The following is a 15,040-nucleotide window of genomic DNA, read 5'->3' as shown; positions in this document are numbered from 1 at the left end:
AGGCTGCACAGAGAGACCCTGTTTGGAAAACAGCTAGGGAAATGGATCAGTACATTAAGGTGACAATCTGAATTTGACTTCCTGGGACCCATATGATGAAAGAACAGATTCCTGGAAGTTGTCCTGGCAAGTGTGTGGGTGTGTGTATGACCACACATGTACACCCACACATGTAAATAAGTGTAAAAATTTAAGAATGGCTCTGACCGTAACCCCAGCACTGTGTGTGTGGAGGTGGGGTGGTGACCATGAGGATCAGTGGGGCTTGCTACCTGACAGCCTAGCTGTAGGTTCAGGCTTGGACTGTCTCGAGAGGTTAAAGTGGAGAGTAACAGAGCAGGACATTCGACATCCTTACACGAACACAAGGGACACCAGCTTTGGTGTTCTGAAGCGGCCTGACTAAACCCAGTCCCACCACTTCCGGAAGCTGGAGTCCTTTAGCCCCTATCACGGGGTAGAGGCGCTAAGATCCTAACCACCTACACCTGCCCAGGAGAGCAGGTTCCCCATAGCAGCCCACTGGGAACGTGGGACGATGGTGCCCTCTGCTGGCAGAGGCGACATCTGCTTTATGTTGACGTTAACTCGCCTGGCTTTATTATGTTCAGGGAGAGGGCTGGTGTGGAGGAACATGAGCATACACACCCACGTGAGCACACACACACTCAGACATCTCACACCGAGTGAATAAAGTAATGGTGGGGGACGAGTTTCTGGACTTTAGGGTTCTTTTTGCAATGCTAGGATTCCTTTGAAAAAATAGCTATTGACTGTGTATTGAGCTCTTGACTGAACGCTGGGTCCTTCTCTAAGCTCTTTGAGTGAATGAATGAATGAATGAACCATGCCTCTAATCCCAGGACTCAGGAGGCAGAAGCAGGCATATCTCTGTGAGTTTGAGGCCAGCCTGGTCTATCAAGTAAGTTCTGGGACAGCCACGACTGCACACAGAAACCCTCTCTTGAAAAAAATAAAACAACAAACAAGCAAAAAAAAAAAAAAAAAAAATGAATGATGAATGAACACAGTATGACAGAGGCTAGTTAGGGACTACACGTATGATACATCCATTCTCATGCTGTTTCTATCTGTGTATGTGAGTGCTGAGAAAGAACGCAGAGACTTATGCATGCCAGCCAGAAAGGAGCCTTATGCATGTCAGCTTTTAACTTTTATTTTACTTAAAATTGTAAAGTTGTGTGTGTGTGCATGCGCACGTGCGTAAGTATTTGACTTACAAGTTTGTGCACCACCAGAGGAGGACATCAGACCCCCTGGACCTGGAGTCACAGGTGGTGGGTGCTGGGAATTGAACCTACGTCCTCTTCGAGAGCAGCCAGTGCTCTTAACTGCTGAGCCAATCTCTCCAGCCCCTATTTTGCTTTTTGAGGCTGGTCTTGAAATCACTATACAGCTGAGGATAGTTTTGAACTCCTAACTCTAACTCTCTTGCCTTTACCTCCCAAGTGCTAGGATTGCAAGTGTGTCTTTTTTCCCCTGGAAAAAAGTTCTGGAGCTTGCTGTATAGACCAGGCTGGCCTTGAACTCACAGTGCTCCACTTGCCTCTGCCTTCCCAGTGCTAGCATCAAAGCTGTGTTGGTTCTGTTCTCTTCTCCACACAATCCTTTTTGCTCAGCCTCACAAACCTTGGGATTCCAGTTGAGTCGTCGTAACGAGCTGTTGTATTGTATACAGTAGGAGAAAAATATGTCTTGGCGTGTTTTTAAATTACATTCATTGTGTGTCCGCCCACACGAATTTGCAGGAATCGGTTCTCATTCTGGGTCCCAGAGACTGAACCCAGGTCATCGGGCTTAGCGGCGTGTATCTTCGCTCGCCCTGCCGCTATCTAGCCATTCATTACCCAGCGAAAGGGACAGCAGTGGGATCTGGAAGCCGCGCGCCCCAGAGTGAGGTGGAGGTAGGCGTCGGTTGCCATGGTTCCCTGTAGCCCGCAGGTCACGTGATTCGAGACATCATGGCGCTGTCCTCTGTGGTCTCAGCCCACGTGGTTCCGGGGCCGGAAATGGCGGCGGCAGGCAGCCCGGCTTCGCTGGAGTCCGCTCCGCGGATCATGCGGCTGGTGGCTGAGTGCAGTCGCTCCGGGGCCCGGGCGGGCGAGCTGCGGCTGCCTCATGGCACTGTGGCCACCCCGGTGTTCATGCCGGTGGGAACACAGGCCACCATGAAGGGCATCACCGCGGAGCAGCTGGACAGCCTGGGCTGCCGCATCTGCTTGGGCAACACCTACCACCTGGGGCTGAGGCCGGTGGGTGGATTCGATCCGGCGGTGGGCGGCGAGGGGGCAGCCCGGCCGGGACGCGCCTCCCAGACCGTCGGTCTGCGCGGGCTCCCCGCGCCTGGGCTCCCCCGGGCCGGGCCGGGGAGCTGCGGGCGGGCGGGCGCCTCACCCGGCCCTTTCTTCCGGCATGCCAGGGCCCGGAGCTGATCAGGAAGGCCCAGGGCCTCCACGGCTTCATGAACTGGCCCCACAATCTGCTGACGGTGAGTTGGGGTCGCCGCCCGAGGTTGGGGTGAGGGCCCCGGGCTCCATCCCCTGACAGCTTCGCCGCCGGGTCCCCCCAGGATAGCGGCGGCTTCCAGATGGTGTCTCTGTTCTCCCTGTCCGAGGTGACCGAGGAGGGCGTCCGCTTCCGCTCGCCCTACGACGGCGAAGAGACACTCTTGAGCCCAGAGAGGTCTGTGGAGATCCAGAACGCGCTGGGTAAGAGACGCTGCTGGCCTGGGGGCGGAGACGCCGCGTGCGGTTTGGGACGTCTGTGAATTGGGACTCGTTCACCCCGCAGAAATGAGGATAACGAATCGGTCCTGTGCTGGGCCAGAGTCCCAGCACAGCAAACACAACACGTAGAAATGCACGCGGTGGCTGCCTAGCGGGAAGATTCTTGCGGGTTCCGGGCCCGCTTGGGCTTCCCAGTGAGAACCTGTTTCCATCTCTGACTCGTGATATCAGCAGTGGGAACACAGTGGTGGATATGTAGCTGCCTTTTTTGGTTTGTTTTCGTTTCATATGTATGTATATTGTTGTTACTTTATTTACTTATTGTTTTTATTTTGGACAGTCTTACTATGTAGCATTGACTGGACGGGAACTTGTTTGTAGCCTGGTAGACCAGGCTGACCTCAAATACACAGAGACCCGCCTGTTTCTGCTTTTGGAGTGTTGGGATTAAAGGCGCGCGCCGCCACACCGAGCTGTTACTGTTCTTAGTAACGAATTTAATGAAATAATAGTGGTAACAGCATGAGACAGGAGTTGTTGTAGGCCCCTTATTTCGTCTATGGAGTTTATATTTTTATTGTGTCTTATTTTTGAGACAGAGTCCTACACAGTCTAGGCTGGCCTAGAACTCACTGCCTTATTAACTGAGGTTGACTTTGAACTCTTGATCCTCCTCCCTCCCTCCACATCCAGAGTGGTGGGATTACCGCCAAATGCCACCATGCCCAGCTTTATACTGAGCTGGGGATCAGGCCCAGGGCTCTTGGCACACTACATAAGCCCTCTACTCACTGAGCTGATCTACAGTCTAGGACAATTTATACTGTATAGATTTTGAGTGATGTTGGAGCCTTGTGCCAACATCATGACCAACAGCAAGTTAGTGAGGAGAGGGACTATTCATCTCACAGGTTTTATCCGTCACTGAGGGATTGTGGGCAGGGCTCTACCACTGCACCAAGGCCCCAGTTCTGGATTTTAGATACAGGATCTCCCTGGAACTGGCCGCACTGGAGCTCAGGATCCTCTCTTCCTGCTGGGATTACAGGCATGCTCAACCACATCTGGCTCTGCCTTTTGGTTTTTGTTTTTGGAGAAAGAATGTAGCTTTGTTGCTCAGCCTGGACTTGACTTCTACCCTCTAGATCTGGTTTTGATAAAAGTCATCCATCTGTCTGTGTTTTAGTTTCTTTCTGTAGCTGTGATAAAAGAGTCTGACCAGAGCAAGTTGAGGAGGAAAGGATTCATTTTGAGTGGGCATATGCTTCCGGGTCACAGTTGATCATCGAGGGCAGTCAAGGCAGGGTCTTAGAACAGAAGCCATGGATGAACGCTGCTCACTGGCTTGCTCGCAGGCTCATGCTTAGTTAGCTATTTTGCTTTAAGATTTATTATTGGGGTTGGGGATTTAGCTCAGTGGTAGAGCGCTTGCCTAGCAAGCACAAGGCCCTGGGTTTGGTCCTCAGCTCTGAAAAAAAAAAAGATTTATTATTGTTATTGTTGTTATTATTATTATTAGTTTTTTGAGACAGGGTTTCTCTGTGTAGCAGTACTAGCTGTCCTGGAACTCTCTTTGTAGACCAGGCTGGCCTCAAACTCACAGAGATCCTTCTGCCTCTGCCTCCTGAGTGCTGGGATTAAAGGTGAACACCACCACCACCACCACCACCACCACCACCACCACCACCACCACCACGCCTGGCTTATTTTTATTACATTGACTTATGTGTTTGTGTGCACACGTGAGTGTGGCGCCTGAGGTAGTATATTTTCTAGACCCGCAGTTACAGACAGCACTGGCCTGCCCGGGTGCTGGGAGTCGGGTCCTCAGGAAGAACACTGCATGATCTCAAAGACAAAGCAGCCTCCTCAGCTCAGAGCTGGCTTTTTCATGCAGCACAGCGTCACTTGCCCAGAGAGAGCCTGCTTCTAGAGGGCGGGTCCTCCCACATCAGCCATTCATCAGGAAAGTCTCAGATGTGGCCACAAGCCAGTCTGATCTAAGAAATTCCTTAATGCTGGCTTTTCTCTCAGATGACTTTAGGCTGGGATAGTCTGTCTGTCTAGTTGTCCTTCAGTCCTTATATCTGTGTTGTCTATCCATCTAAATCTGTCTGGCTATCTATCTAAGCTGGGGGTGTAACCAGGTCCTCACGCGTGCCAAGCCAAGACTGTGCCTTGAGGCATGGCCTCAGGCCTCCACTCTTTGATTTGGTAAGCCTTTGGGTGTCAGATTTGTCAGCAAGCAGCATTAAGCTAAGGGAGGCTGCGGTTTATTTCTATCTTGGTGTGTGCTCTTGCACCACAGAGCAAGCATGGGAGACAGAGGTGAGTCTTGATGCTAGTCCTTGCTCCATCTTGTCTGAGACAGGGTCTCATGGTCCAGGCTGACATCAAGCTCTATGTACCTAACAATGACCTTAAGTTCTGTTTTTCCTCAAAATATATTTTTAAAGGTTTTATTTATTTCTGTTGGATTTGAGACAGGGTCTCACTATATATCATTGACTGCCCTGGATCTTGTTATGCAGGCGAGTTTGGCCTGGAACTCACAGAAATCTTCCTGCTTCTTTTGTGCCAACCATGTCTACTTATTTTATTTATTTTTTGTATATAAGTATTTTGGCCTGCGTGTATGTCTGTGTACTGTATGTGGCCACCAAGGCTAGAAGAGGCCATAAGATTCTCTTAAACTTGTTGTGAGCTGCCATGTGGCTTCTGGGAACTAACCGAGGTTCTCTGGAAGAGCAGCCAACACTCTGGCCCCCAACTTCAAACTCCCGATTCTTCTGCCTCCACCTTCTGAAGGCTGGGGCCACGGGCCTCAACCACCACACCCACTTTATGCAGTGCTGGGGATGGAACCTGAAGCCTTGTGTGCTGGACCATACTGGCTGAGCTGTAGCCTCAGATTCCGGAGTAAAACTGCAGCAGTTCCCTATAAAGCTGGGCACAGTGGGGGCAGAGGCAGGGGGATTGGGAGCTGGAGAACAGCCTGAGATCCATGGTGATCATTTGCAGGAATAGTCCCTCCTTCCACCATGTGGGTCCTGGGGGTTGAACTTGGGTAGTCAGGCCTGGAGGAAAGCACGTTAACCTGTGGAGCCATCTCACGGGCCCATGAGGGCATATGGAAGAAAGAAAACAAGCCGGGCCGTGGTGGCGGCACACGCCTTTGATCCTGGCATTCCGGAGGCAGAGGCAGGCGGATTTCTGTGAGTTCCAGCCTGGTCTACAGAGTGAGAGCCAGGACAGGCATCAAGACTACACAGAGAAACCCTGTCCCAAAAAACAAACAAAAAGAAAGAAAGAAAGAAAGAAAGAAAGAAAGAAAGAAAGAAAGAAAGAAAGAAAGAAAAAAAGAGCACAAAAAAGTTCCCTAGCTTCTGTGCAGCCATATTAGGATGATGGCAAGGAGGTGGTGGTACCCGCGCGGGTCTCTCTGTCTTGTTCCCCTTAGGCTCTGACATCATCATGCAGCTGGACGACGTTGTGAGCAGCACAGTGACAGGCCCTCGAGTGGAGGAGGCCATGCACAGGTGTGCGCGTGGGCGGGAGGAGTGCACAGGTGTGCGTGTGGGCGGGAGGAGGAGGCCGTGCGCAGGTGTGCGTGGGCGGGAGGAGTGCACAGGTGTGCGTGTGGGCGGGAGGAGGCCGTGCACAGGTGTGCGTGGGCGGGAGGAGGCCGTGCGCAGGTGTGGGGGGGCGGGAGGAGGCCGTGCGCAGGTGTGCGTGGGCGGGAGGAGGCCGTGCGCAGGTGTGCGTGGGCGGGAGGAGGCCGTGCACAGGTGTGGGGGGCGGGAGGAGGAGGCCGTGCACAGGTGTGCGTGGGCGGGAGGAGGCCGTGCACAGGTGTGGGGGGGCGGGAGGAGGAGGCCGTGCGCAGGTGTGCGTGGGCGGGAGGAGGCCGTGCACAGGTGTGGGGGGGCGGGAGGAGGAGGCCGTGCGCAGGTGTGCGTGGGCGGGAGGAGGCCGTGCACAGGTGTGTGTGGGCGGGAGGAGGCGTGCGCAGGTGTGGGGGGGCGGGAGGAGGAGGCCGTGCACAGGTGTGCGTGGGCGGGAGGAGGCCGAGCGCAGGTGTGCGTGGGCGGGAGGAGGCCGAGCGCAGGTGTGCGTGGGCGGGAGGAGGCCGTGCACAGGTGTGGTGGGCGGGAGGAGGCCGTGCGCAGGTGTGCGGGGCGGAGGAAGGCCGTGCACAGGTAGGTGTGCGTGGGCGGGAGGAGGCCGTGCACAGGTGTGTGTGGGCGGGAGGAGGCCGTGCACAGGTGTGGTGGGGGCGGGAGGGGAGGAGGAGGCGGCACAGGTGTGCGTGGGCGGGAGGAGGAGTGCACAGGTGTGGGGGGAGGGGCGGGGGGGGGGAGGAGGAGGCCGTGCGCAGGTGTGGGGGGCGGGAGGAGGAGGCCGTGCGCAGGTGTGCGTGGGCGGGAGGAGGCCGTGCACAGGTGTGGGGGGCGGGAGGAGGAGGCCGTGCGCAGGTGTGGGGGGCGGGAGGAGGAGGAGTGCGCAGGTGTGCGTGGGCGGGAGGAGGCCGTGCACAGGTGTGCGTGGGCGGGAGGAGGCCGTGCACAGGTGTGGGGGGCGGGAGGAGAGGCCGTGCACAGGTGTGCGTGGGCGGGAGGAGGCCGAGCGCAGGTGTGCGGGCGGGAGGAGGAGCGCAGGTGTGCGTGGGCGGGAGGAGGCCGTGCACAGGTGTGTGTGGGCGGGAGGAGGCCGTGCGCAGGTGTGGGGGGCGGAGGAGGAGGCCGTGCACAGGTGTGCGTGGGCGGGAGGAGGCCGTGCACAGGTGTGTGTGGGCGGGAGGAGGCCGTGCGCAGGTGTGCATGGGAGGAAGACTCGGGCCCTGCGGTCCCTGCTGTCTCCCAGCCACAAGAGGACCTGTGACCCGGGACCCTCTTGCAGGTCGGTCCGCTGGCTAGACAGATGCATCGCAGCCCATAAGCATCGGGACAAGCAGAACCTGTTTGCCATCATCCAGGGTGGACTGAATGCCGATCTGCGGACCACTTGCCTGAAAGGTAGAGTCAGGTGCTGGTGGAGGTGGGGCTGGTCCAGGCACAGGGTGATGCTTTGGCCATAGCTGTTAACTGGCAAAGGATGCCACAAGTGCAAGATGCACGAGCCAAAGGTCCTGAGGCAGTGTGCAGTAGGGCAGGTCTAGAAAATGGAAGTAGCCAGGCGGTGGTGGCGCACGCCTTTAATCCCAGCACTCGGGAGGCAGAGCCAGGCGGATCTCTGTGAGTTCGAGGCCAGCCTGGGCTACCAAGTGAGTTCCAGTAGAAGGCGCAAAGCTACACAGAGAAACCCTGTATCGAAAAACAAAAAAACAAAACAAAAAAACAAAAAAAAAAAAAAGAAAGAAAATGGAAGTAATGAAGGCAAATACTGGTCCCAGGTTGAACTTTCTAATTGTTTAGCTCTCCCATCCCCCATCTCCCTCCCTCTCTCCTCCCGCTGTGTGTGTGTGTGTGTGTGTTGTGTGTGTGTGTGTGTGTGTGTCCGTCCATATGAGTATGGAGGTCAGAGGACAACTTTTGGGAGTCAGTCCTCTCCGCCGTGTGGATTCTCGGGTGGAACTCTGGTCACCAGGCCTGACAGCGGTGCCTTTGCCCATGGGGCCATCTCGCTGGCCCTTTTCACATATTTTGTTGAAATATTAGGTTGACTTATGACAGGCTTTCATGTAGCCCAGGCTGGCCAGGAGCTCACTGTGTAGCAGAGGATGATCTTGTACTTATTCCCCTGCCTCCACTTCAGAGTGCTGAGATCCCTGGTATGCATCACCAAACTCAGAGGATGCCTTGCTGAGCTGGAACCCAGGGCTTCACGCATACGAATGAAGCTCGCTACCCGCTGAGTTACAGCTCCTCCCCAATTTCTCATATGGTTCAGGGCGGCCTTGAATTCCCGATTCTCCTGCCTCAGTCTCCCGAGTGCTAGGGTCCCAGGGGTGCATTAGTATTTGGCTTTGGAATCTTGTTTCTAGAAAATGGTAAATTCGGGGATACACTTGGCTTTCAGCTATGGGCCTCTTCTGATGATCCGTGTAGAGAGCATTGGGTTGTGAGCAGGCTGAATGGATAAAGAGAAGCTGCCAGCCTCCCAAGCTGTTTGGTCCCTGGAACCCACAGACTCGGTCAGCTGTGCTCTGGCCACTGCGGTGCCTCCGTGTCCGTGAACACATGAATGATGTGATAAAAATGAGCTTGCGCTCCGTCAGCAGGCGTCAGCAGTGGCAGCTCAGGTCCCCAGCAGCAGCTCAGGTCCCCAGCAGTACCCTTTGCCTCTGCTCCCTCCTCCCTCCCTGTGTCTGTCTGTCAGGGCCGGGTCCTTCCTGGGGACTAGGTGCGGTAGGCCTTTCAGGTGGTGACACCCGTCAGAGTTGAAAAGACTGTTGTCAGAAACTGGATTTGCCTTGGGACGTTTGCTGGTGATAAGACAGAGTCTTGCCCCTGATAGGAGGACCCTCTACCACTTAATACACCCTGCCTAAAATGGGTTTACTACATCAAACTACTGAACATCCTAGTCCTTCTTGAGGCTGTAAAGCCAAAACTGTTACCACACACACACCCTTTCTTCCTATCTCTAGCCTTTGTTTCTTGTAATTTTTGAAATGAATTATTTAATTTTTTTTAAAGATTTATTTACTTATTATGTATAGTGTTCTGCCTGAATGTATGCCTGCCCACCAGAAGAGGGCACCAAATCTCATAGATGGTTGTGAGCCGCCATATGATTGCTGGGAATTGAACTCAGGACCTCTGGAAGAGCAGCCAATGCTCTTAACCTCTGAGCCATCTCTCCAGCCCCCTAATTATTTAATTTTTGAGACATGGTCTCTCACATAGCAGCCCTAGGTATATTGTGATTAAAGGCATGTGCCACCATGCCTGGCAAAAAACATTTTTATTTGCTGTGTATGAATATTTTCCTGCATGTATGTATATCATATGTATGCGGAGCCCAAGAAGACCAGAAGGTGTTGGGTCTCCTGGAACTGGAATTACAGATGGCTGTGAGCCCTGTGGGTGCTGAGATCTGAACCTGGTACCCCTGAGAGAACAGCCAGTGCTCTTAACCTCTGGCCCATCATCTCCCACCCTCTTCCTTCCTTCTTTTTATGTAACCATGCTGTTCCAGGACTCGCTCTGTAGCCCAGGCTGGTGACAAATTCTTGATCCTCCAGCCTCAGTCTTCTGAGTGGCTGGGATTCCAGGGTGGATCCAAATGCCTGGCTCAAGGCTTGGTTTTATGGTAAGTTATTGGAATGCTGTACTGAAAGAAATGTAGCCTTGTGACTAGAATATACTCCTAACTTTTTGTAAAGTCACAAAATCCTAAATCCTCCTAAGCTGGGGCCACCTGTTCTTTCAGAGATGACCAAGAGGGATGTGCCGGGCTTCGCCATTGGAGGTCTGAGTGGGGGAGAGAGCAAGGCACAGTTCTGGAAGATGGTGGCATTAAGCACCTCCATGCTGCCCAAAGACAAGCCGAGATACCTGATGGGGGTTGGGTATGTTGGGGCGGAGGAGACAGCCCTGAGCCCTGCTGTGGGGGCAGATCTGGGGTTCCCATTCCCTTTGGTGTGTACTTTCGGGAAGAAGGGATTAGCATTACTGGGGAGCTAATGAGGTGGCACACAGGCACTGCCTGATGAAAACAACGTTCTGGGGCATCCTCACTATGTAGGGAGTAAAGGCCAGCCTGGGCAATGTAAAGTACAGTCTTAGAACAAAAGTAGATAAAAGAGAGCACTGGGCTGTCACCTGAGGTCCACTTGGGGGTGGAGGGAAGCCTGGGAAACCTCCTCCTGAGGCTGACTCTCTGCTCCTCACCCTCACGGCTGCACCCCAGCTATGCCACCGATTTGGTGGTCTGCGTGGCTCTTGGATGTGACATGTTCGACTGTGTGTACCCCACACGGACAGCGGTGAGGCCCGGCAGGGGACTGGAGGGGCTGGGAGCCCATGCCCCTCGTGATCTCGACCTGCCTTGTCCCCGTGCCCCTCGTGATCTTGACCTTCCTTGTCCCCATACCCCTCGTGATCTCGACCTTCCTTGTCCCCATACCCCTCGTGATCTCGACCTTCCTTGTCCCCATGCCCCTCGTGATCTCGACCTTCCTTGTCCCCATGCCCCTCGTGATCTCGACCTTCCTTGTCCCCGTGCCCCTCGTGATCTCGACCTTCCTTGTCTCCAGCGCTTTGGCTCTGCTCTTGTGCCCACTGGGAACCTGCAGTTGAAGAAGCAGCAGTACTCCAAGGATTTCAGTCCCATAAACTCCGAGTGTCCCTGTCCCACCTGCCGAAAGTAGGTCTTGGAAGGTGGGGATTGGAGAGGGGCGGGGCTCAGGCTCTGTAGCCGCTAACCATGTGACCGGCAGGCACAGCCGCGCCTTCCTGCACGCCCTGCTGCACAGCGACAACACCGCAGCCCTGCACCACCTGACCGTGCACAACATTGCCTACCAGGTGCCTGGCGGGGCCCCGGGGCAGGGGGGGGGTCTTGGCTCTGAGGACAGAGTTGGTGGAGGCTGGGGGGGGCTCCTTTTTATTTGAGGGTGTGGTGTAGATCTGTGGCTCAAGTGGGGTTCCCTCTTTGGGGGTGTCATGAGTCCGGGCCCTAAGGACCTTTTGGGGGTGCCTCATCTAGAGGGTGTGGCATGGACGGGCCCCTCAAACATGACCTGTCTCCCTTTGCCTTGGGTTTATGATGTGGGGGCACTCTTGGCACACCTGGTGCCTTGTGGGTCCTCCTGGGACTGATGCTGGTGCCCTCCCCCGCAGCTGCAGCTGCTAGGCGCCCTGCGGAGCAGCATCGTGGAGCAGCGCTTTCCTGACTTTGTGCGAAACTTCATGCGCACCATGTATGGGGACCACAGCCTGTGTCCTGCCTGGGCTGTTGAAGCACTGGCCTCCGTGGGAATCACACTCACATGACCTGGCTGCCCGAGGAGGGATGCTGGGGTATGGGGAATACTGAAGGATTCTTTTTTTAAAAAGATTTTGTTACTGCTTTTTGTTTTCATCTGAGATCTTGTGTCTTCTTGGGAAGGTGGCCTGTCTGTCTTCCTCCTGGTCCCAAGCTTCACTGTAGATGGATGTCTTGCTGCTTCTTTGTAGGAAGTATCATAGGGGGTGCAGGAGAGCCCATTGGTTAGGTATGCGTGAGGCAGCTCTGAGTGATCCAGGACAGAGAAAGAAAGGCAGAGTCCGGAAAGGCCAGAGGTGGCCCTGAGGCCTTGAGTTTAATCTGGTGGCTCTCAGTTGTAACCCTGGCTCTGGAAAGGCAGTCCTTGGAGGATAGCTGCAAGTTCAAGGCTGACTTGGTTTTCATAGCCAGCCCGGGGCACTGAGTAAGACCCCTTCCCAACAAAACAAAACAAAAACGTAGCCATAGCACCGGTGGAGTAACTAGGAACCACCAGGTACAGCCCACCTTGTTGAATGCAGTTGAAGACTCAGGGCTCCTTGTTTGTTTGTTTTTGTTTTGGAGATAAGGTTTCCCTGTGTAGCCCTGCGATCTTGGAACTTACTCATGAGCTCACAGAGATCTGCCTGCCTCTGCCTCCCGAGTGCTGGGATTAAAGGCGTGCACCACCACTGCCCAGTTATCATTTTACTTTTATTTATTAATTTAGATAGTTTTTTTGAGAGAGGTTCTCATGTAGCCCAAGTTTGTTATATTCTTTTTTGTTTTGGTTTTTTGAGACAGGGTTTCTCTGTGTAGTTTTGGTGCCTGTCCTGGATCTTGCTCTGTAGCCCAGGCTGGCCTCGAACTCACAGAGATCTGCCTGCCTCTGCCTCCAGAGTGCTGGGATCAAAGGCATGTGCCACCACCACCTGGCGCTTGTTATATTCTTTAGGAAGACCCTGAATCTCTCTCTTCATCTGTTTCTCTCTCAAGTGCTGGGATCACAGGTAGGCGCTCTCACACCTGGTTCATGTGGTACTGGAGATCAAACCCAAGGCATCGTAGACAAGCACTGTGCCCATAGTCACATCCCCAATCCTATGCATTTTTTTTTATAGTTGCCATGTAATAGTATTCAGCCAACTCCTGACGTTCTGATAAAGTCTGCAACACCAAGTGCCAACCATAACCCCAAGCGTTTGAGTCATGTTCCACAGACAATGGCTTCTCTGTGGCTGGACAATTTCTCTCTAACTCCCACCAAGCCCACTTATAATATAAACACACAGACGCTTATATTATTTACAAACTGTATGGCCCTGGCAGGCTTCTTGCTAACTGCTCTTATAGCTTAAATTTATTCATTTCCATAAATCTATACCTTGCCACGTGGCTCGTGGCTTACCAGCGTCTTCACATGCTGCTTGTCCTGGCTGCGGCTGGCAGTGACTCCCTCTGCCTTCCTGTTCCCTCAATTCTCCTCTCTGTTAGGCCCGCCTATACTTCCTGCCTGGCCACTGGCCAATCAGTGTTTTATTTTTTGACCAATCAGAGCAATTTGACATACAGACCATCCCACAGCACTTCTCCATTGATGATGCCTATTTCCTGAAAGTTCCAAGTTCCCACTGGTTTACACACATCCTCTCATTCCTGTGGCCAATAAGGCAAAAGAGAGTGGGCTTGATCCTCTGATTTTTTTCTTTTTCTCTTTATAGCTAAGTCTTTCCCTCTGTCCTCCTTTCTCACAGCTTTAGCAGACCTGGGTACCACCTTCTGTCAGCTGCCTTCCAGAGTGTCCATTGCGCCAGCCTCCTCACTGGACTCCCTGCTCAGACACATCTGTGGCTCGAAGCATCAAATTACTACTGAGTAATCGTTTCATCCTGGCACGGTGGTGCATGGCCATAATCCCTAAAGTCAAGAGGCTGGGGCAGGAGGATTGGGAGTTCCAGGACAGCCTGGGCTACATAGTAAGGGTCAGCCTGAGCTACACAGACTGACTCAAGTAAACAAAACCACCAGCTGGGACCCTGGCCTATAAAAGAGCTCTTTGTTCATAATAAACTGGGTGTGGTGACTGGTGCCCGTAGTCCCAACACTTCAGAGTTAGAGGCAGGAGGATCTAAATTCAAGGCCACCCTCAGTTATACAAACAGCTTTGAGTCAAGGCCGACTAAATGAGGCTCTATCAAAAACACCACCATTCCCCCAAAATGCATCTGAGTATGGAGTCCAGTGGGCAATTAGAAGGTCTAGAAAGCAGTGAAGTTCAAGAAACAGGGAGACAACTGTGGAATATTGGCTTCTGCCTTAAGATGGCCGGGGGGGTGGGGGGGGTGGGTGGATCAGATCCCATCCCAGTAAAAACCCCAGGGTGGTGAGCCTGTGTAGTTCCAGCCCTGACAGGGTTAGCCAGCAGCCATTCCAGCTGAATTCACCAGTTCCAGGCCCTGAGAGATCCTATTTCAAAAAATAAGAGAGGGGAATGCCTAATGTCAAACTATGACCTCCACATGCACAGGGCAGTGCACCACAGGCTCATAATTGTGCAAAAGTTGGGGGCTGGAAATACGGCTTAGAGTGCTGTTCTTGGAGATGCCTGCAGTTCCGTTCCCAGCACCCATAGTCAGGTGGCTGACAAATGCTTCTAACTCTAGCTTCAGGGGACCCCATGCCCTCTTCTCATCTCATGTGCATATAATACACCCAACATACATAATTAAAAATAAAATAAAGGGGCTGGAGAGGTGGCTCAGCAGTTCAGAGCACTTGTTGCTCTTGCAGAGGCCTTGGGTTCAATTGTTAGCCCTGTCAGTAACTGGTTCCTGGTGATCTGACGCCCTCTCCTGGTCTTCTTGGGCCCTGCATGAACATAGTGAACAAAACATATATGTATGAGAAACACCACATGTGTAAAAGTGAAGTTTGGGGTTGGAGAGAGCTCTACAGTTAAGGACATTTGTTGCTCTTGTGGAGGATCTGGGTTTGATTCCCAGCACCTATATTGTGGTTCACAACCATCCAGAATTCTAGTTCTAGGGGATCTGACACTTCCTGACTTCTGTGGACACCAGGCACATTACATGGTGCACATAAAAATAAAATAAATCTTTAAAGTCTCTAAAATGTTATTTAATGTAAATTTTTAAAAGATGTATTTGCATAAAATTAATTTTTTATGTGCATGGGTGTTTTTCCTGGATGTGAGCTTGTGCATCATGTGTATGTCTGATCCTGGTGGAGGCGAGAAGAGGATGTCAGATTCCTGGAACTGAATTACTAATGGTGGTGAGCTGTCATGAGGATGCTGGGAACCAAACTTGGGTTCTCTGCAAAGCCGGTAAGTGCTCTTAACCACAGAACCATCTCTCTAGGAG

The 15,040-nt window shown here is 53.0% G+C and overlaps 1 protein-coding gene across 2 annotated transcripts; it reads left to right on the top strand.

Moving 5' to 3' along the window:
• The first annotated feature begins 1,436 nt into the window (after positions 1-1,436).
• Positions 1,437-13,727, top strand: Qtrt1 (queuine tRNA-ribosyltransferase catalytic subunit 1). Of its 2 annotated transcripts, XM_028872461.2 has the most exons (11): positions 1,437-2,273; positions 2,441-2,509; positions 2,591-2,729; positions 6,208-6,286; positions 7,647-7,762; positions 10,122-10,260; positions 10,602-10,677; positions 10,948-11,057; positions 11,131-11,218; positions 11,534-11,713; positions 13,412-13,727. In XM_028872461.2, exons 1-10 carry the CDS (start codon positions 1,983-1,985, stop codon positions 11,684-11,686), a joined length of 1,260 nt encoding a protein of 419 aa, XP_028728294.2. In that variant the 5' UTR covers positions 1,437-1,982; the 3' UTR covers positions 11,687-11,713; positions 13,412-13,727. The 2 variants fall into 2 exon arrangements, with proteins under 2 accessions (XP_028728294.2, XP_028728293.2); XM_028872460.2 differs by lacking the exon at positions 13,412-13,727 and having other exon boundaries at positions 11,534-11,779.
• Positions 13,728-15,040: the final 1,313 nt, after the last annotated feature.

This window comes from Peromyscus leucopus, chromosome 7, assembly GCF_004664715.2.
Source record: "Peromyscus leucopus breed LL Stock chromosome 7, UCI_PerLeu_2.1, whole genome shotgun sequence".
Taxonomy (NCBI): Eukaryota; Metazoa; Chordata; class Mammalia; order Rodentia; family Cricetidae; genus Peromyscus; species Peromyscus leucopus.
This window is presented reverse-complemented; position numbering and strand designations above follow the sequence as displayed.

Coding starts and splice junctions, on each gene's coding strand:
- Qtrt1 (XM_028872461.2), top strand. CDS start 1,983: ATGGCGCTGTCCTCTGTGGTCTCAGCCCACGTGGTTCCGGGGCCGGAA. Junction 2,730..6,207: donor GGAGATCCAGAACGCGCTGG/GTAAGAGACGCT, acceptor TGTTCCCCTTAG/GCTCTGACATCATCATGCAG. Junction 11,058..11,130: donor CCCTGTCCCACCTGCCGAAA/GTAGGTCTTGGA, acceptor TGTGACCGGCAG/GCACAGCCGCGCCTTCCTGC.